This window comes from Manis javanica, chromosome 16 (assembly GCF_040802235.1).
Source record: "Manis javanica isolate MJ-LG chromosome 16, MJ_LKY, whole genome shotgun sequence".
Taxonomy (NCBI): Eukaryota; Metazoa; Chordata; class Mammalia; order Pholidota; family Manidae; genus Manis; species Manis javanica.
Window position 1 is genome coordinate 8,614,612 of NC_133171.1, and position 23,109 is coordinate 8,637,720.

Consider the following 23,109-nt stretch of genomic DNA (forward strand, 5'->3'; position numbering starts at 1 on the left):
CAGGAAGGCTTCCCAGCCCTGGGCAACAACATATTCTATTCCTTGTAAGATAAGAAGAATAAGACAGAATATGACAAAAACTGCATTGTGTAATCACTGCAGGTCAACTGAACTCTAGAAACCATAGCCCAATTTCAGGAACCACATCAATCCGACCACATAAGGATTTACCTGGGACAAAGGCCATGCTGAGCTTTGCTTTCCAGTATCCTATGGCTCTACTATAACTTCCAAAGAGACTTGGGGATTGACATGTAGCTATGCAAGTCTGAAATGAGAATGGGGCTACTATTTTGGTAAAAATAAGAATACCTACGGTATTCTTTACTGGTAAGAATAGGAATATATATAAACCAAGTCACAGATGGCTCAGTTCATACACCAGCCCATGTTTAAAGTGTCTTTTCAAAAAACTAAGCAAAACACTTGGGTTCATGTCTTTGGTAACAGATTCATTTATTATAAATTATTGATCTTATAAATGGTATCAGGAAAGATGATTAACTGCTTAGGAAAATTAACTTTTGATATTCTCATCTCACAATACCATGATAAATTCCACATGGAACAAGGAATAAAATGTTTTAATAATAAACAAATTAGAAGAAAATGTAAGTTAATATCTGTATGATTCTTTGATGGATAGGGACTTTTTACATGTAAAAATCCATGGAATCAATGAAAAAAATGTTAGAGGTGTGACAATACAAAGAAGATAAAAATATCTCTATGTCCCAAACACCACACAGAGTAAAAAAGGCAGAGAACAATTTGAAAAAAATTATAATGACTATGAGAGAAAATGGACTAGTATTTAATGGTATATATGTAGCTTAAATGGGTATATAAGTAGCTTATAAAAGTTGATATGAGGTATTTTATTGTTTATAAAGCCCCAACAGAAAAAGTGAGCAAAACACTTGAACAGCTAAAAGAAGAATCCAAATGACTAACAAATACATGGAAATTTCACTAGTCATTAAAACAAAATAATCTGATAAATACATGTAAATAAATATAACTTCTCCATGATAAAAAAGCATTAAAAATTAAAACAGTATATGACAAAATTAGAATTCTCTGAGCATCTATGTAAGCATTCTTATCCTACATATTTAAAAAAAGACTAGAAAAAGGATATAAAAATGAAAATAATGCTTATTTATAAGAGGTAGAATTATAGGGGATTAAAATGATCTTTTTTTTTCTTAAGTATCCTTCTAACATCAAACCTAATACTTTCATTATGTAAGAAAAAAAAAGAAGGTGGAAAAAAGAAGGAAATAATTTTTAACCGTCAAGAGGTTAAGAGGCAATAAAAAGTTTGGAGTAATAAGGCTCTAGTATCTAGAGCATATAAAAAACTCTGACAGCTCAACAAAAACAGGACAAACAACCCAATTAAAAGTTGGCAAAGCACTTCAATAGACATTTCTCCAAAGAAGATACACAGATGGCCAACAAGCACATGGAAAGATCCTTTAGTCACTAAGGGAATGCAAATCGAAACAAGATGGATGGGTGAATAAATGGAGGGAGGGACAGAGGAGGGACGGAAGGAAGAAAGGGAGGGATGGAGGCAGGGGGGAAGAAACAAGCATTGAGAGGATGTGGAGAAACTGAAACCCTCGTATTTTGCTGGTGGGAGTGTAATACGATTTAGCCACCATGGATAACAGCCTGGCGGTTCCTCAAAAAGTTAAACATAGGATTAACAAATGACTCTGCAATTCTACTCCTACATATATACCCCAAACAACTGAGAACAGGGATTTAAATAAATACTGTTACACACATGTTCATAGAAGCATTATTCACAGTAGCCAAAAGGTGGGACAAAAACGCCCATTGAGGGATGAATGGACAAACCACCTCTACAGTTTAAATACAATGGAAAATTATTCAGCCATAAAAAGGAATGAAGTATTGCTACAGGCTAAAACGCAGATGAACCACAAAAACATCATGCTAAGTGAAAGACACCAGACACAGAAGGTCACAAAGTGCACGATTCCATTTTACATTCAGTATCCAAAACAGGGAAACCCAGAGACAGAATGCAGATTGGCGGCAGCCAGAGGCCAGGGTGGCAGGATGGCTGGGAAGCTGCTGTGTAATGGGAATGGGCTTTCTTTGGGGTGGTGAAATGCCATCTCGGTAACCTGACAGAGGTGGTGGCTGCATAATATTGTGAATGCCACTGGATTGCTCACTTGAAAATGGTCAATTTTGTCATGTGAGTTTCACCTCATTAAAGAGAAAAACAGAAAAAAATGTTTAGAATAGTCCTTCTATGGACATACCATCTACATGGAGACCAGTTTAAAACAGACTTGTCACACATTCTTAAGTCTGAGAGGCTTTGGACTCAGAGGGAAAATGTAGAAGTAACCTGTGAACATAGTTTCTTCTTTACATCTGCTGTGGATTGTGTGGGTCTGTGTTCCCACAGATATCTTCCCATGAGATATTTTAACTGATACAATTCCTTTACTTTTATTGGAGTTGGTGTGAGAATTTGGTTAAAAAAAAAAACATAATACAAAGGCCCAAATGATACAGTTTTAAAATTACTGATATTGTTTTTTCTATTTTTCATATTTACTGATGATAAAGAACTTAAACTATATAAATAAAATTATTAGCCACACAAGGCAGCATACCAGCATATCATAATAGCTATTTTCTACATTGCTGAAGTGTGTCAGAATGATTGTAAACAAATTTGCAATTATGAGTACAATAACTACCTTGCCTTTTTTATATCACAGCAGCAGCTAGAAGAAATAAAAATCCTTATATTGCCTGCCAAGAGCAGAAAACCGAAGTGAAAGTATTATATAACATAGTTAGTGTAATTACAACATATATAAATGTATATAGTTATGTATTTTATATATATATTATATATTAATGTATAAATCTGACCCTATGTCATAGGAACCAATCTCAGATTTCCACTTGGTCCAGCCAGCGGCCAGGCCAAGATGCCTGAGGGTCAGAGCGATGCACAAGACCTCAGATGACTTCAAGGAAGGGAGGGAGGGAGGAAGGAAGGTCTCCATACAAAAAAGATACAGAGATGAGGAGGGGCAGGCCCTTAGCCCTGCCTTGGGCACTGCCCACCCACCCAGTTAAAGTCTCTAAGACACATTTGTTTCCTGAGAAGCACTTGAAATTTCAACTCTGCTTTGAAGGTTGGAAGGACCTTGAATTTTGGTTTCCTATTAACAATTAGGATTTTTCCATCTTGAATATCTATATTGATACCCTTTACTTAAACTATACTAAGAATAGCTTCTATTCAGACTAGTCTTCTCAAGAATTTGATCTGTTTAATATTGCCACACATATTCCTGTATCAGACATGATGTCACATTATTTGCGATTCATATTTAAATAGATTCCCTTGCAGCAGGAATCCTGAAACGGGTAAGTTCAATGTACAGGATTCATGGATTCAATCTAGGTTAAAAAAAAAACCCACCATTCTAAAAATAATCAACTCTTCTGTTTTCCTTGCAATATGTTCCTCACACCTTCCTTTCCTGGCTTTCTTTGGTTTTTGGGAGGTTGTTTTTGCTTGAGAAGTGGAGGTGAGGTCTAATTTTAAGAATGCAGTGTACTTGGTATTGTATTGTACGTGTTCCCAAGAGGTGGACTCACCCTTTGCAGGAGGCAATTCTACGGAGCAGGTGAACACAGTCCCCTGACATACAAAATGAAAGACAGGTAGAGGCAACCTTAGGGAGTTTGCTTTTTTTCCTGCCAGGTGCCATTTTAAGAAATGCTGATCAAAGTGTTGTTCAAATTCAAATTTCATTCATATTTTCAGGTCTTAATTTGCAAGCCATATCCTTTCTTAAGTTCAATACATTGCTATATTCTATGAAGTGAATTTATTGAGGCTTGTCTTTAGTGGGACATCCCAGGGCTGGAGAACTATGATCATCACATTTGTATGCTTCCTCCTTCTCTAAAGAGAGGGCCTAGAGGAGAGCTGTCAGCTGTCTTATTCCATCCCTGAAATGAGCTATTTAGGAGGGAAAATAAACACATGTAAGGGACAGAAGTGAAACTTCTGCATTATCCCAAACGAAAATAACCAGGTACATAGCTATGAAGAGGTAGGTCTGGTTGCCAGAGTTAGGACGTTCTGTTTGCTCCGCAACACATCAACTTTCTGTACACATACATGAAATCAAATATTCTCTAGTTACTAACATATGTGGAATACATATAAAAGAAGGTACAATGGGGGGAACTCTGAGGAAACATAATTATGCAAAGTATTTTCTAGCCTTGAACTTACTACTGAAGACTTCCTAATGGCCAGTCCATGTGGTCTTGGGGCAGCACCTGACTGCGCTCCATCATCTCCTGCAGGATGCGCCTTCCTTCTGTGTCTTGCATCCCCCGGCCCCTGGGCCTTTGTCTCTACCTCTTGCATCACCCTTCTTAATTCCTTCACTCACTCTTTCTCTCTTCCATCCCCCCTTAAACCTTCCCTAGGATGATTCTTTTGTCCTCTTACTCATCTCCTGATCTAGATACTTACTGGCCTTCTCAGTTTTATCTGGAGTTCCAGCTGCCAAGTGTATATGGTAATCCTGGTCTCCTTTCGTGAGCTTGCAGGTCCCACCTAGAACTCATGAAGTCCAGAAGTAATCAAATGATCTCCACTGAAGCACTGCTCCCCCTGTTAATCCCTATCTCAAAGTCAATCTCCAATATCACACACAAGTCAGGATTCCAGGGTTCTGTTTCATTCCTTCACCTCCATGCTCTCTCCCTCAAACGGGCCAACCTTTACCATGGATTTTAACTTCTAAATATCTTTTCCATCAGTCAGCTTCTTCCCACAGGGTCCCTCGCACTGTCTCAGCTCAGACTCTGATTGTTCTAAGACTACTCAGATGTGCTTCTACATCTTTCCGAACCGCCGACCTTACCTCTGGCCAACACAGCCACAAGAGAGAGAATCATTTATAAACTGCAAATAGCTGAATTAGCTCAATGACTCCCCAGATAAGCGCACATTTTAAAAAGGAGATAGAAGCCCTTTAGAGTCTCTATCCTTCCAAACTCTCCAGCTTCATTTTCCCCACTCTTCCATGCTTCCTGTATGCTAGGTACCCGAAATGACTTTCAGATCTCTATCTTCCTGACTTTGTGCACGCTGCCCACTCTGCCTGGAATTTCTTGGTCTCTTCCACATCTAATTACTGTTTGTCTTTCAAGATTCAGCTGAAAGATGATCTGTAAACATTTCTTGAGCTCACCTTCCTTAAAATCATGGCAGTTTCTCTTATCTGAGACACTTTTCAGATTGGATTGCAAATATTTATGCGCATTGACCTCCTATCAGACTACAAGCTCCTTGAGGACAAGAGCTCATTTTTTTAAATGATGTTTACAACTCCTGACCACAAACATCATAGACAAGCATCATTCCTCATCCATGGTAAGTTCAGTACATGTTCACTGGAATGAATGAGTCAAACTTGAGATAGCATTAATTTTTAACTACTCTAGCTAAAAGAAAAAGAACCATTTAAAATTCATACTAAAAGAAACATCTGGAACCTGAGGGCCAACAGCAGCCTCCTCTCTGTAGTGTTCCAGTGTTCTCTGAAAAGGAAGTTGATTACTTCAGCCTGTTAACTGTTCCTTCTTACTCTCTTCCAGTGCCCAAAGTCTGCAATTGCATGTGTTTTAGGACTTGTTTGGTCTCAAATAAAGGAGACCCATGTCAAACCAGCTTAAACAACAGGGGAACCACACTGGTTCTTGCAATCTGAGGAAGGATCAGACAACCAAGCAGTGGGGACGGCAAGGGGCAGCTGGGCCCCACAACACAGAAGAACCCGGGACTCAGCGTTTGCTCCCACCTTGCGGCTCTGTTTGCTGCTTCATTGCCCTCTGTTCACCACATTCTCCCCACTATGGGAAACAGCCGGAGATGGTTCCCGGGCCCGCACTCACTGTTCAAGTTCTCTGTGTTTTTCCAGCCAAACATTACAGAGAAAAAGCTTTATTTGCCCAACTTTGCTAGGTGCTCTGTCCTGTCAACCAACTAGGCCCAGGGGCAGAGTCCACTGTGCAGTGCAGAAGCTCGCCTATTAACAACCATGCATATGGCAAAGAAGCTGCTTCTAGAAAACGGTGCTGACAGCTATGTCAGGGGGTCCACTACTCGTCTTGTACCTAAGGATGGCTTAGGTAAAAAGTGGTTTGGAAACTCCAATTCAAGAGATTTAAAGTTTCTCTGCCTTCCCTATATAGATAGCTTTTTTCTCCCTTTAATGTTATCTTCCTTCAAAAAATTTCATTGTTCCTCATCTTGTGGCAAACAAACATATACTCAAACACATTATGATTTGGCTCCTTGAATTTCTAGTCAACCCTGTGATTTCTCCTTCCAATCAGAAGAGGGCTTCCTAGGTAACCATGAATATTTTGCATACTTCCAACAACCCGGAGAGTTCTGATCCTGGGAGTGCAGAGCTTTAAAATATATTTTGCATAGGATATGACTAATCTTCTTAAAAGTGCTTTTCACTTTTCTTTTTTCCTTTTCCTTATCTGATCAGTCCACATTATTTTTAAACCAGCAGTTTACTCAGAAGAACCCAACTTACTATAATCCCATTCCTGTTTCTAAGGAGCAATCCTTACCCCACTCTCTCTGCTATAAGAAACCATCATAACTGATAGTAAAGAGTTCTGGTCACCTGACTGGAAAATGTTACACCGGGGATATCATTTGGCCTATCTAGAAAGGGATGTCAGTCATACACAGAGAAAACATGATATAACATACACTGTTGCTGGATTTTCTTTTTATCATCCACTCACCAAAAATGTGTACTGAGTACTTACTATGATCTATATCCCAAATATAGCAGAACGTTAAAGACCCATTGTTTGAAAGTCACTCACAGTGCAATGGTGGAAAAAGGGATAAAGACAATGTGATAGGGAAATAGCTAGAACAGAAGAACATGTAAGAAAAGCTCATTCTACCATCACTATAGAATTTCAAAAATTGCATACCATGTGCATTACTGGATAAATGATCTGCTAGGAGAGATTACCATATTTAATGAATGCTAGGATAAGTGTTTATTCAAGTAAAACTCTGCGTAAATGTCTAGACCACAGCTGTCATGTCTGGTACAAATATTTCAACTGGTAATTTTCACTATGAGTTTCCTCTCTCATCTTACTATTACCACTTACTTCAGGAGGAAGTGAAGGCTAAGAAAAGTAGCCATATCTGTCAAACACAGAATCTAAAAACTTTTGTGGGCTATCTTTCTCTTCTGAGAAATATTACACACATAATACATGAAACAATTATCTTCACAACAGATTATAAGGCAGCTGGCATTTTGTTGATTTTGTCCTCATTTCTGAATTGTGCTCCCATGGAAAAGATTTTAGGCCAAACTGAGATTCAGTCAGGTCTGAACTTGACTCCCAAGCCTTGATTTGCATGTGTTTACCTCAAGGAGAGCATTTGGGGGCAGGGGCCAGGGAAGGTAGGTAAGGAGATGGGGCTCAAGGTGGAGGTGCCTGAGTCCCAGGTGATGAGAATCACACTGATGGGGGACGGCATAGCTCTTCACGAACACCAAGTACTACAGGCCCAATGTCTCCAAGTATGCCAGCTAGGGCGACAGCAGGAACCTGGGGGCCGAGCAGGAATCACGTCATGTGCAGTGAAGTGAGCTTGTTTGGGAACACATAGGAGATACTCTTTGGGACTTCCAGAAATACCTGAAGGGGACTTTGCAGGAGACTGAGACCATGTGAGCAGATTGGTGGTGACCTGCTAGGGATATCTGAATGTAAGCTCCTTAATGCATTTCCCAAGTGCTGACTAGTCCTCTTACTGTCTAAGGGTCCCCACTGAGATGGGGATTCCCTTACTTGAATTATGCTGTCTTGAGGTGTCCTCCTCTTTTTCATGCAAATCTTAAGGAACATTCTATCTTGTTCTTTCTCACTAGATATCCAATTAAATTCTCATCATGATAACACCTATCCTAGCTCTAAGCTACACTTCAATAAGTAGATCACAGTGAAGTTACAGACTCTTAAAACAAAACAAAACATAACAAATTGAAGCTCCTGTAAAGTCCTGCTGGACTTCTGAATTTTCTAACTTAACTGTCCCCTATCCCCACTCCCATGTCTTGAGTCAGCCTCATTCTGGACTCTAAGCCCAAATCCAACTCTAAAGAGGAGACAACCAGGAACCCTGGACAGAAGCTCATAAATAGAGCATCCGGGCAGGTGTGCCGATGATTCTGCTGCAGTATCAGGTGCTCACATCCAGGCACGTGGCCTCCACGTTCCCATGACTAAGCCTCACCTCTGACTCCATTCCTCTATAACTGGATTGCTGCCCCTAAGCCCGGATTCTCTGTGATGCTTGTCTGCTCTGCCACACAATTCCACTGTGTTCATGGACCACTTTGCTCCCTATCAAACATCGCTAATAAAGGTACCCTAGATCTTTATTCCAGGGAAGCAAGGATGGTACAACATTCGAAAATCCATCAACATCATCCAGCATATCAACAAAAAGGACAAAAACCACATGATCATCTCAAGAGATGCCAAAAAAGCATTCAACAAAATTCAACATCCATTCATGATAAAAACTCTCAACAAAATCAGTATAGAGGGCAAATGCCTCAACATAATAGAGGCCATATATGACAGACCCACAGCCAATATTATACTTAACAGCGAGAAGCTGAAATCTTTTCCTTTAAGATTGGGAACAAGACAAGGATGCCCACTCTCCCCACTTTTATTCAACATAGTTCTGGAGGTCCTAGCCAAGGCAATCAGGCAACACAAAGAAATAAAAGGCATCCAGATTGGCAAGGAAGAATTTAAACTGTCGCTGTTTGCAGATAACATGATATTGTACATAAAAAACTGTAAAGAACCCACTCCAAAACTAATAGATCTAATATCTGAATTCAGCAAAGTTGCAGGATACAAAATTAATACACAGAGATCTGTTGCATTTCTATATACTAATGATAAACTAGCAGAAAGAAAAATCAGGAAAATAATTCCATTTACAATTGCATCAGAAAGAATAAAATAACTAGGAATAAACTAACCAAGGAGGTGAAAGACATACAGTCTGAAAACTATAAGACACTCTTAGGAGAAATTAAAGAAGACACCAATAAATGGAAATACATCCTATGCTCATGGATAGGAAGAATTAATATTGTCAAAATGGCCATCCTGCCTAAAGCAATCTACAGATTCAATGCAATCTCTATCAAGATACCAACAGCATTCTTCAACGAACAAGAACAAATAGCTCTAAAATTCATATGGAACCACCAAAGACCTGAATAGCCAAAGCAATCCTGAGAAGAAAGAATGAAGCGGGGGAGATTACGCTCCCCAACTTCAAGCTCTACTACAAAGCCACAGTAATCAAGACAATTTGGTACTGGCACAAGAACAGACCCATAGACCAATGGAACAGACTAGAGGGCCAAGATATAAAACCCAAGCATATATGGTCAATTAATATACGATAAAGGAGCCATGGATATACAACAGGGAAATGACAGCCTCTTCAACAACTGGTGTTGGCAAAACTGGACAGCTACATGAAAGAGAATGAAACTGGATTATTGGCTAACCCCATACAAAAAAGTAAACTAAAAATGGATCAAAGACTTGAATGTAAGTTATGAAACCATAAAACTCTTAGAAGACAGCATAGGCAAAAATCTCTTATATATAAAGATGAGCAACTTTTTCCTGAATGTATCTCCTCGGGAAAGGCAAACAAAATAAATAATGAACAAATGGGACTACATCACGTTAAAAAGCAAACGACACCATCAGCAGAACAAAAAGTCATCCTATAATATGGGAGATATATTTGTAAATGACATATCTGACAAGGGGTTAACATCCAATATATATAAAGAACTCACACGCCTCAACGCCCAAAAAAGCAAATAACCCTATTAAAAAATGGGTGGAGGATATGAACAGACACTCCTCCAAAGAAGAAATCCAGATGGCCAACAGGCACATGAAAAGATGCTCCACGTTGCTGATTATCAGGGAAATGCAAATTAAAACCACAATGAAATGGCCAATATAGAAAAGACAAACAACAACAAGTGCTGGCGAGGATGCAGAGAAAGGGGAACTCTCCTACACTGCTGGTGGGAATGTCAGCTAGTTCAACCATTGTGGAAAGCAGTATGGAGGTTCCTCAAAAAACTCAAAATAGAAATACCATTTGACCCAGGAATTCCACTATTAGGAATTTTCCCTAAGAATGCAGGAGCCCAGTTTGAAAAAGACATATGCACCCCTATGTTTATTGCAGCACTATTTACAATAGCCAAGAAATGGAAGCAACCTAAGTGTCCATCAGCAGATGAATGGATAAAGAAGATGTGGTATATATACACAGTGGAATATTATTCAGCCATAAGAAGAAAACAAATTCTACCATTTGCAACAACATGGATGGAGCTAGAGGGTATTATGCTCAGTGAAATAAGCCAGGTGGAGAAAGACAGTACCAAATAGTTTCACTCATCTGTGGAGCCTAAGAACAAAGGAAAAACTGAAGGAACAAAACAGCAGCAGACTCCCAGAACCCAAGAGTGGACTAACACTTGCCATAGGGAAAGGGACTGGGGAGGATGGGTGAGAAGGGAGGAAAAACGGGAATAAGGAGCACTACGATTAGTACACATAATGTAGGGGGGGTCAAGGGGAAGGCAGTACAACACAGAGAAGACAAGTCGTCACTCTATAGCATCTTACTATGCTGATGGACAGTGACTGTAATGGGGTATGTGGTGGGGACTTGATAATGGGGGAAATCTAGTAACCACAATGTTGCTCATGTGATGGTACATTCATGATACCAAAGAAAAACAAAACAAAAAAGATACCGTAGATCTTAGATGACATTTGGACCATCCGTGCACACCACTGATCCCTCCCCATGAAACTGACCTCTCATGCCTATAGGTGCCCCCTTTTGTACACTTTCTGGCTGCTGCCTGAGCCTCAGTTAAGGCCAAGTTAAGGAAAATAACTATCCCAAGAGCCATGTGGGGCTACTATGTGGCACTAACCAAGCCTGCACACTGTGGGGGTCGTGATTCTGGCCTTGAGTGATGCTGGAGCCCAGAGGGTTTGCCAGCAGAAAAGAGCTAGTTTCTGGATAAGGAGGTGACCAGCAAGGTGAGGCATACCAGCAAGGTATGCCAGGGCCATCTCTGCTGTTCAAGAATTTGAATTTTTGAAAACTTACTAAAATAGGCATCACCTATATATATATATATATATCCTTGACACTTCTTTACAAATCATAGGCCCATCGTTAGAGACTCACCTCCAAAATGTGTAGTTAGGATAAGTGTTTGGTTATCCTAGGTGCAATTCTGAGGTTGCACAGTGTCAGGCTATATTTGGATTCATAAATCTCTTGGTTACTGAGACATCATTAACTGTGTGGGCCACAGTACATTCAAGGCTGAGCCTCAGTGGGATGTGAAGACCAAGGTGACTGACACAGGTGCAGATGGCGGGCATGGGTGTGGGGAGGGCAGGGTCTCACTGCAGGCTCTGGGCAGCACATCTGAGTGGTAGCCAGTTGAAAGAAGTGATTGTGTGAACTGGGATAACAAATTTAAAGACCCTGAAATGATTCATAGCCTTTAGAATTGCTTTCTGGGCTGTCTGAACCACAACAATAAAGTTCTTAAATTCATGCCACCAGCACTGCAATAAAAACGGAGAAAGGGCAAGGAGCCAGAGGAGTTCTAAAGCAGGCCTGGCCACCCCAGCCACCTCGTTGGTGCTGCACGCTAGTGGTTTCAAGGGGACACCACTTCTGCCAGGTGCCCAAACGATGGGGCAGGGCTGCTCTCCCCATCCCATTCTGCCAGCAGTTCGGTACTTAGCTCCCCTCACAGATGGCCCTCGGTGTACATTTTCATTTGCTTTAATCTGATCAACACTGCTAGAGGCGGCACAGGGAAACATCCAGGGACTGGGGTCACTCTGACCTTGTATCTTGGACATAGAGTATTCGATCTCCACACTACAAAAGGATACGTGGATACGAAGTGAAGACAATGTCTGGAGAACCCCCTGAAAACCACTAATTGGAAGTTAAAGAGGAAAGAGTGGCTTCCTGGTTAATTTTCACAAAGGCGTGCTGGAACCCAGCAGATTACTAAAGATTGAGCTCATTCAGCGCCCAGCCTCTCTCCCCGCCGAGCTGTCCTCAAGCACGCTCCCTGCTCCTTCCCTGCCCTGTGCAGCAATGCCACTCCTAGGCCCTCCCGGGTCAGCGTCAAAGGTCAGACTCCTCCATCAAGTGGTGATAAGCGGGGGCATGAGGCAGAACAAGGTGTTCGGTGACTGAACTAAGTGTGTTTTAGTTTGCCGAACACTGGTAGCAAACAGGGCTGCTAGGTGACAGCAGTGAAATGCACCCCTCATGGACTGCTTTAAGGAAGGTAGGGAAAAACAAATATTCAGGCTAAAAATAGTTTCCTTAGAATTGCTTTCTGGGCTGTCTAAACCACAACAATGAAAGTTCTTATACTCATGCCACCAGAACTGCAGTAAACATGAAGAAAGGGAAGGAAGCCAGAAGAGTTCTAAAGCAGGCCTGGCCACCCTGGCCACCTCCTTGGTGCTGCATGCTGTCGGTTTCAAGGGGACACAACTTCTGATAAGCTCTCCCAAGATTAGCTATAGTTGGCTTTTCACTGCTGGCCAATCTTTAAGCTCAGGTAACTACTGCCTATTTGGCTCAGTCAAAAGAAAGAAGACCAGGGAGTGATTTGGTAGAAGACAGAGACGGTATCCCATCTGTACATAGCTTTTTCTCAACACACAAACCAGACAACAGCCATATCAACTATATAGCTCTGTAGACCAGTATCTGTGCTGCTTTACAAAGTATTTTGAATTTTCCTGATTAAAAATTTACTCAAGCTGCAGGAGAACATGCATCATTTCAGAATGACAGTTTTATATGCAGTCTCATTCTGCTTCTCTTCATTACCAGAACTTCCGAGTCATTTGCACTTGGCTGCCAAGCCTAAGACTCCTCGCTGTTCTGAGGTGATTCTTTATTTTAATAAACAAGACTGGCTGATTGTGAAAGTTATTGGTGTTTATTCTAATGGCAAACAACTTTTTTTAGGACTCCATGCAGTTTTCAAAGCATTTCATATATATATGCTCACCTAATTTTTGCAGCCACCTTTAAGGATGACATTAGTACTCTTGGTTGGTAGATGAGGACATGGAGGCTCAGCTGTCTCCAAAGACAGACTGCCTGGAACTGCAGGAGGCAGCCTGGTGCAGAGGACTCTGTCCAAAAAAGGTGATGGTAGTTTGCTCAATTAGGTTAGTTCCTTGCAGAATTTGTACTGGGACAATGCAGAGGGCTGCCCAGAAAAGACTGTGGCTAGTACAGAAAGAGGTGGTGATGTTAATGTGTATAGATCACGTGCAGGATAAAGACATGGCCGGGAGAAACAAGGAGGGAGACAGAGCAGAGGCGATCTCATGCAGAAGGCCTCTGGCCCTTAGACCTGCCTCAGTTTTGAACAACTTTTAGGTGTATCCTTGAAGAAATCCCCCTTGTCTGGAAATGGCCACCATGTGTGAACCTGTCCTGGCAATGAAATTGCCTAACAATACAGAAGCATTTTTAAAGAAAATTCACATTAGAATCAGGACTGTGTATGTCTCATTCACAAAGTATCAGAAGGAAGACAGACATACAAAGCTTGCTATTCTGTCTCCTTGGTAACCTCTGAATCTATAGCCCTAGACACGTGCCTTTTATTTTAAGTCAATGAAAGTTTACTGAGCATCAATCATGTGCAAGAAACTATGCAGGCCGTTTGTTAGGCTTAGTCATACTGTCATCTTTCTGCTACTTCACTTCTCCTGTGTTATGTGCCTCCATAGAAACTGGGATCTTTCTTCAACAGCCTTGTGGTCCCAATTAGCTCAATGTTTCCCATAACACAGGAACTAAAGAACCAATTAATGAATGTATTTATGGCATGCCTCTGCATGAAGTTCAAGGAAGTCTAAAAATGGTAGTGCCTGAGAAGCTATTGAGTTCAGGTTAAGGAGAAAACAAGGGAAGATCTATAAATCTACTGACTTGTAAAACGAGGTCAGAGGCCTGAACATTTGACCCATGTGGCTAATTAGACCAAGGGCGGCATCTGACTCAAGTGGAACCTGTCCACCAGCTGGTCAGTGAGCTTGGACCTGGTGAGAAAAGTTGGATTAGGTCAACCAGATGCTTTTGTTGAGGGTGTCAGAAATAGGGGAAAGATCTGAAATTGGTGTTGATTTGAAAGCTGGAACCTGAAGGTCATTTAGACTAAGGGGCTGGGCAGGTGCTCTGAACTCTGCAAAATATGGACAAAGCAGAAGCTATATGGTGGGAAGGTGGGGAGAGAGAAAGTGAGTATGAGAAAATAAGACGGAATAGAGAAGCAGAAACTGGTAGGCACGCCACAGGAAGAGTGATGGAGAGAAAGGTCAGGCCCAGCCTCAGATCAGCTCTTTCTGAACCGTCCCTGGTTTGTCCAGCTTTTCTTCTTTTGTATCAAGTGTATTTCTTGGAACTACAAGAACCCTGACTGGAACACCTCCCACCATGAGTGAGGTCCTTCTCTCCCTTCTCCCTGCTGTTATAACAAAAAAATAATTTCAAGAAATATTTTTCCTAAGAAATAAGTCATTCTCCACTAAACAATATCCCAGAGGGTCTCACCTGGGGGGCAGTTTTGCCTGGCAATGTCTGGAGACATTTTTGATTATTATAAGGGGGGTGGGATTGGGTGTGAGTAGAGGCAGTTCTGCTAACCATCTTTCAATGTACAAGGCAGCCTCTTCAACAAAGAAGTATCTGGTCCAAAATACCAGTAGTGCAGAGGTTGAAAAACCCTGCCCTAGACCAAGGGGGTGGTAACGCACAGCATATACCACCCGCTGTATTCCAGGGTCACAGGTCATTTGATATAGATGGAAAAAGTCAAGACTGGGAAAATCTTAAAATGCTCAGAGATGTGTGTTAGGGTATTGAGATGATTGGTGAATCTCCACCCTTTTTCTTTTCAAAGTTTTATGTGTTGCCATTTTTATTGGGTACAATTTAAAAAAGCAAAAACAAATAAACAGACCAAAAAAAAAAAACGAAGAAAGAAGAAGAAGAAGAAAGAAGAAGGAGGAGGAGGAGGAGGAGGATTTTAATGGGAAGAGAATGGGAGGATTCAGGTGCTCAAGGATGAAAAACTACCTTTGGGGGATTTTAGAATGTGTGAGCACAAGTCTTAAAAAAACTAAATGTGTCTCCCTCCCTATATCAGGCAAACTATGGGCCAAATCTAGCCTACCACCTGTTTTTGTAAATAAAGCCTAATTGGAACACATCCATGCTCATTTGATTTCATCTATGGCTGCTTGCACAACACCACAGTTGAGTAGATGTGACAGAGACTGTATGACCCGCAAAGTCTAAACTATTTACTATCTGGCACTTAACAGAAAAGTTTGCTGCTCCTTATTCTAGATATTTCCTGAGAATCATTATACAGTGAGCCATTACTAAATAATGTGTCCTTTTTCTCAAAGCTGTGATAGCAAGGTTTACCTTTAGTTGTCCGTAATGAAGACCTGAAAAATAGTGGCTTAAGTAAGATACTTCAATCTTACATAAAAGTCCAGGACTGAATTGACACTCCAGTGTCAGAGACCCACGCTGTACTCCACATAGCCTCCACTGCCAAGGCACACAATGGTCCAAAACGGCTGCCAAAGTACCAGCCATTACAGTCATATCCAGGTAGCAAGAAGGAAGAAGAACCACCTCAAAGCAACTTTTATGGAAACTTCTGGAAATATCACTAAACACTTCTACTTGTAAATCATTGGCTAAACTTGGCCATATAGATACACTTAGCTGTAGTGGCAACTCGGAAGAGTAGACTTTTAGTTGTTTGGCAAGTTGCTTAGATAAAAAAATCAAAGTTAAGTCATTTTTAAAATGGGGGGTTGGATACTGAAAGATAATTAGCAGTTTCTGCCACAGGAACCTTACTTCAATCACCAAGCCCCTTGTTAAGATAGGTGCAGGCTCTGAGCAGGCCAATCATTTGGCATAGCTCCAACATGACAGGCCTTAAATATCTAACATTTATATAAGACATGGTAAGATCAGTAGCAGTGAGAATTATTTCTTGCTTTTGGCTGGCTGTTTTCAAATTTCCAATCAAAAGTACTCTCTCTTTCAGAAGGAATTGGATGAATTCTCCTTTGCCAGTTAGGATGCAGTTGTGTGTGTAGAACTGTGTCAAGAATATTCCTATATAGTCCAGTCATGTGTGTGCCATGTGTGCGTGTATTTTAATGGACTGTCTGCCTTCCTGGTCTGTCCCTGCATCCGCAGGACCATGACACTACCTGACTCCCATTGCAATATCCAGTTCCCATGCCCAGTCAGCAGTTACCCCACTCACTGCAAATCCCCTATGAGCCAGAAAGACTCAGAATGTATCCCCTGCCCCAAACCATAGCTATCCCCACACCCAGGGCAAAAACATCTCTCTGTAACTTTTATGTTTTGTTAATCTCCAATCAAAAGGACTGCTCATCTCATTTTTAGCACTGGTGATACGAGAGGCAGAGGTAAGTCTAAGGCAATATGAAGAAGCAAGAGCTTGAGAAGCAGACAGTTAAGAGTGGATTCTGAATCCTTGATTCCAGAGCATTTTCTGCACATTAAACAAGAATGGGAAACATATGACAAATCACATGTCTTTTTAATACTTAGCAGTCTTGTTCCCCTACTTTTCCTCCCCTTCCGGAGTGAGTAACCAGACTTTCAGTATCAACATGTAAATTGGAAATTTCTCTTTCACATAAAAGTCTAGGGGTGAATATGTACTCTATTGTGTCAGGGACCCAGGCTGGCTCATACACTTTATTTCTGTATAGTTAGGAGACAGTTATCTGCGGGCTCCAAAATATATTTAAAGGATGCCAAAAGCAGTTCAAATCATGTAAAAGCCAAATGGGAGGAAATGAAGAGAAGAAACACACAGAATGGCATATCTTAGAAAATACCAGCAAAAATACATTTCTCAGAGCTGAGCGTTACAATCTGAAGTGCAAAGACTGTATCACTGGTAAGTGTTGTACAAGGTACAACTTCTGTTTGTAACAAGGGTAGATTTAGTGTGGGAGGCAGACTTACACAAAGAACCAAAGAGATCAATGAGCCATATGTACATTCTTGGCACTGGAGAAAAAGAAAGCTTTACTGTTGTGGAAACCATGCCTGAATGACTCCCTTAGCCCCTCCCTGCCATGTCAACCCCTCAACCTCATGGAAATCTCTGGTTCAGAAAAACTAATGCATTCAAATATGAGTGACAAAAAGGTATTTGTATGTATACCACTGATATAACAATTTAAAAATAGTAGAAAAGGTAAGGACAATGTCAGAGAAACTTAACAAGCAAGTCATAGAAAAATGTTGCCAGTGGATCACATGACATTTCTGGCCAAATATTTTGCAATAGATTTTAAAAACCAAATGAAGCAATTTTTCTATAAAGGAAAATCACAAAGGAGAAATAATTTAGAGAAGAGATAGCAAGAAAACAGGAGGAACTGAAATGTGAGCTTGCAGAACTCAGAAAAGGGGGCAGAACAAAGTAACTGAAGACAGAAAAGGAATGTGTACAAGAAGAGATCGTAGAAAACACAGTGAGGGACAGAGAAGATAACGAGGGATCATTCAAGATGAAATAGAAATAACTTTAAAACATTAGAAGAGAAAATATTAGAGAGGTCAGGCAAATGAGAGCCTATTCATGCATAACTGGAATTCCTGAAGAATGAAACAGAACGGAACAGTGGATCAGAACAAACCCTTAAAGATGTAAGTCAAGAAAACTCTCCTAAAACCAAAGCAGAGTCAAATGTGATTAGGGAGAGACAACAATATCAGTTGATTCTTGAACTACATGGATTTGAATTGTGTGGGTTCACTGATACATGGATTTTTTTCAATAAATATAATGGAAAACTTTTTGGAGTTTGTGACAAAATTGCAGATGACTTGTGTAGCCTAAAAATATTGAAAAAATTAAGAAAGAGGTATGGCATGAATGTATAAAATATATGTAGCTACTAGTCTATTTTATCATTTACTACCATAAAATACGTACAAATCTCTTATAAAAAGTTAAAATTTATCAAAAATATATGCATATAAACATTTATAGACTGTACATGGCCTCATTTGCAGTTGAGAGGAATATAAACAAATGTAAAGATGCAGTATAAAATCATAACTGCATAAAATTAATGGTAGTACATACTGTATTATTGTTATGATTTTGTAGCCACCTCCTGTTGATAATGTAGTAAGCTCAAGTTTCAAGATGATTCATCTTGCAAACAGGTGATGTAAACTTATGGTATTGATAAATACAGTCCAGTATTGTAAATGCATTTTCTTTATAATTTTCTCAACATTTTCTTTTCTCTAGCTTACTTTACTGTAAGACTACAGCATAAAATACATATAACATGAAAAATGTATTATCAACTGTATTATCATAAGGCCTCTAGTCAACAGCAGGCTATCAGTCATTAAGTTCTTGGACAGTCAAAAGTTATGTGCAGATTTTCGACTACACAGGAACCAGTGTCCCTAACCTCTGTGTCATTCAAGGGTCAGCTGTTCAAGGGAAAACAGGTCAACACTGATATGGATACTCATTAACTTATTAAACTTTATCTTAGGACTTAATATAGGTTTTGGCCTGTGATTAAGTGCTTAATAAATATTCACCAAGAGACTAATGTAACTTTCTTCTCCATAAACTCCTCTTTCAGCCTCATCTCCTCTGTTCCTGGAATATGAGATGGTAAGAAATCACTTTCGAAAACAATACTGAAAAACTCCAAGATCTTTAAAACATTATTTTACATAGTTTTTCTTCATGAAGGCAGGAAAGATTAAAAATGCATTTTAGAAATATTTTCAGAAAGGATTGATACATAAGGCTTCACTGATAAGCTATACATTCACTATATATATTCAGAAGACTTGCATTCAGAAGACATATGTATTGGGTTTCAGCAAAATTTTATATGTTTCCATAGACATTTGTCACACAAGAGGCAAAAAGGATAAAAATCAGAAAGCTTTTTACTTACTTTGGATGTTCAAACTTGTCTATAAGATCAACTTTTTCGACCAGGTCTCCTCCAATTGTTCGTACTAAGTCATAGAAATCGTTTTCTGTGTATTTCTCAGAGGGCAGCCAGAATGAAATGTCATTTATCACAGCAGGATATTTGCTAAGGGGCTAACAAAATGAGAAGAAAAGACAGATTGATTTGTTAGTTGGCTGAAAATGTTTAAATTCTTCACAGAAAGTTATACTTGGCTAATTAGAAAATGCTGGTAAAACATTATTTCAGCACTTCAATTTTCAGGAACAAAGTGAACTTAAAAAATAAGTCAATATTCAAAATTAGAAAATTCCATTAAAAACGTTATAGATTCTTATCACATTCATATGTAACAGTATCATATATTATATCTCCATTAATGTTCAAATTCAGTACAAAGCAATTTGAATGTATCATATTTCAGCTTTTTCTATTTGAATACTAGAGGAGAAAAGTTCAAATTTAATTAACAAGCAATTCATTAACTTCTTGTGATACTTCCAGGAAACCATTTGAATAGAGAAATAAGTAAGGGCTTGTCAAAACTGATATTTCAATTAGTAATGTCATTATTTGTTAGTATTTCTAATTATTAAGATAAAGGACTGGGCCAGTAAGTAGCCATTTAGGGAGTTATATTTCAAATTATGCCTCTCAGGATGTGATAAACAGAAATGTAGCCATTTCCCCTATTGTATCCTGTTTTTTTCCAGTGATCAGAGTTCACTAGTTCATCTTTATTTGGATAGATATATAAAATGAGATACTTTCAGAAGTTACTGCATTTGTTTTCATGGCTTATATATATGTATCTGTATTGGTCTGTAAGTTACCTCCACCACAAAAATGTTTTATTAAACATTTAATTATCTAACTATGAAGTCCTAAGGGAATGTTTGCTAAACATACACATTTGTTAGAAGGGCAAATTTATAAATTGATTACACCAAGCCTGATATCACTAGAAACTCTTTGGTGAATCACTACTGATAAGAAAAAGTATCCAACTTTTTAAAGGGCAAACTCTCTGAAGAGCCAAATGCTGAAACATAAATGATTATTCAAGTAGAAATATCAATGAAGTTGTCAAAACAAAATGTGTAAATTTAGAACACACATGTCAAATGAACATATAAATAAAGCTACCATCCAGGTGCTCTTGACAAAAAACCAAGGCTCCTGAAAAAACATTCTGTTTTCTCTCCTAAAGTCAAGATGCTGTGATAACAGCCCACGGGTTAATGTAACAAGAGAGAAAAGGACTTAGGTGGTTACAGAAGTTGTTTCTACTTTTGACAACACCCTTTTGCCACTTGAGGAATATAGAAATTTAGGGAGATTAGATAAGAGGCTGGGATAGCCAGGAATTCACATGAAATCTCTTCTTCACTTGATCCAAGCTGAGGAACCACACTTGTTGAGCTCTGATGTGAGGCAGGATGACAGAAATGGGAGATGGTGCTCAACTGAGCATTTTTGTCAGCAACCCACTGACAATGATCAACACAATAATAATGTAATTAGCCAGAATATAGGCCCCTGAGACATTTAAAATAATATGTATTACATTAAATACAGCTTTTGAAACCACGGAGAAAATCTCAGATCATACTGCATTGCAAACCTAGTTGAAGCCAACAAATTATAACAAGTATCAAATAATGGTTTAATTAAAGGAAGCACTTACTACGCTAATTGGTATGTGTCAGATATTGGACACATACTAATGATTCTTGTTTTTGTGGGAGAGGAAATAAAATTTTGTTTTGAAAATAAGAAGATAAATAGAAATCCATGGTCACTGAAATATAGCCTTTCTGGTGTCTAGACAGAGGTGGTGGTAAAAACCATCCGGTGGCTTCCCATTACTCTTAGGATAAGCCCCGGTTCTTAAAAGGTTCCACCTCTTTCCATTGTTCTCCATACTCAGGCCAGCTTAGCTCTTGAACACACTAAGCTAATTCTTCCATATACTATTTCCTGCCCTCCCTGCCCCACCTCAGCTACCAAGTGCACTTAACCTCCCAGACTCCATTAGTGCCTTGTCATGCCGCCCCCTACTTCTCTTCCATGGTGCTTTCCATCATTGTAATTATTAAAGTCTGCCTTCCCAGTCAGTATGTGATAATTTTTGAGGGTGGGGTGTGCATTTTTTTTCACCACTAAATCTCTATCATGTTGCATCATCCCCTGCACATTGTATTCACTAAGAGCACATTACAACACTGCCTTGTGTGAACAATGGCTACACTGCAGTGAATCAGTGCAGCAGGACCAGCTAATGGACGTATCATGGAGACTTGCTTCCACCCCTGGCTATGTTGTGACAAGGAGATAGTGACCATGCGGAATGATAAATAGGCTGGTGGTAGATGGGCAGAGTAACCTGGTAGGGATTTGATAATCCATAATCACAGAATCAGAGAATTTTAGATTTGGAAGGGACCTGCTAACTTAAACAATGAGGTAAACTGAGGCAAGCTCAAATGACCAGAAACTGAGTTTATTTGTGAATAGCAAAGGAACTGCAATTCAGAAAACACATGCTATAGCAAGCTGCAGGTGAGTCGAGGGTTTGGGGGAGGCTGTATTCAAGGACAGGGAGTGCATAGAGGGAGAAGTCCAGCCAGAGTCCAGGCAGTAAGTGGATTGGCTTGCAGATGAGGAGAGATTCTTGGCAGATGTCCATTGGACAGGAGGTGGACTCCATCTTCTGTAAATAAGTTATTTATGGGAAATCAGTGTCTCAGTTCCTAAGTTCGGTTCTCCTGAGGGCGCATGCCTGAGATTCTCCATTTCATATCCTCTGGTTCTATTTTAAATTGAAATCCTTTCACAGAACTTAAATAGCATCTAATATTTCTCATTACTTTTCTTGATCTAGTCAGAGGCATGTCTGCTTTATTAATTTTACCAAATATCATGCATTGGTTAGTTCTTTAGAGAGACTTTCTATAATTCTTGTTTTTTTTTCTTAAAAATTGAAAAGGGGATCAAAATGACAGATGTAGTAGAGACTTTAGAATCCACAAGTGAATATTATGAACTATTTAATAACAAGGAATTAAAAAATTTGCATTGAATGAATAATTTTCACTCAAGACAAAAAATTTAAACCAATGACTGTACCAAACTGAATTATCAGTCAAATATTATAAGTGTTAGATTGTTCATAATGTAACTTTTTCAAATATTTAAGGTGAAGTAGTCCTATTAACACATAAACTGTTAAATGAATCAGAAAAGGAGTGAAAAGCAGTGTAATTCATAAAAAATTATAGTCCAATTTCACCTTGCAACCTACATGAAAGATCCTAAAACTTCAGCAAACACAGTTAAACAGCATACTAAAATATTACAAAATGAGTAAGTAGGGTTTATTCCAGAATAATGGGAATAATTTTAAGCTAAAAATAATCTACTGATGAACAAAGAAAAAAAATCATGTGATTTTTTTCATAGAAATATTTGATAAGTGCAATTTATTCATTATAAGAAAAAATTGTTTGGAAAACAATAAATGGAAGAAAACTTCCTTAACCTAAAAAGATGTTTATTGAAAACCTATGTAGCAAACATATTTAATGTTAAAAATTTTTTAAGAGCATTACAAATGAAGTCAAGAATAAGATAAGGATATCCATGCTCACTTTGTTTTGTCACATTGTAAATCCTAACCAAGGTAATAAACAGGAAAAGCTATGAACTAAGTGGACTGAAATGGAATAGAAAAAATAAGTGGTCCTAAATTTGAATCTTTCTTACTAGCTGTATGACTTGGACAAACTGCTGAAT

The 23,109-nt window shown here is 39.2% G+C and overlaps 1 protein-coding gene across 10 annotated transcripts in view; it reads right to left on the bottom strand.

Moving 5' to 3' along the window:
* The window catches only part of FARS2 (phenylalanyl-tRNA synthetase 2, mitochondrial), a 550,900-nt gene that overhangs the window by 123,649 nt on the left and 404,142 nt on the right, over positions 1–23,109 (bottom strand). For all 10 annotated transcript variants that reach the window (XM_073224696.1, XM_036998357.2, XM_073224690.1 and 7 more), the window contains one exon: positions 19,297–19,448. In XM_073224696.1, coding sequence (XP_073080797.1) covers positions 19,297–19,448 — 152 coding nt within the window. The remainder of the gene's footprint in view (positions 1–19,296; positions 19,449–23,109) is intronic.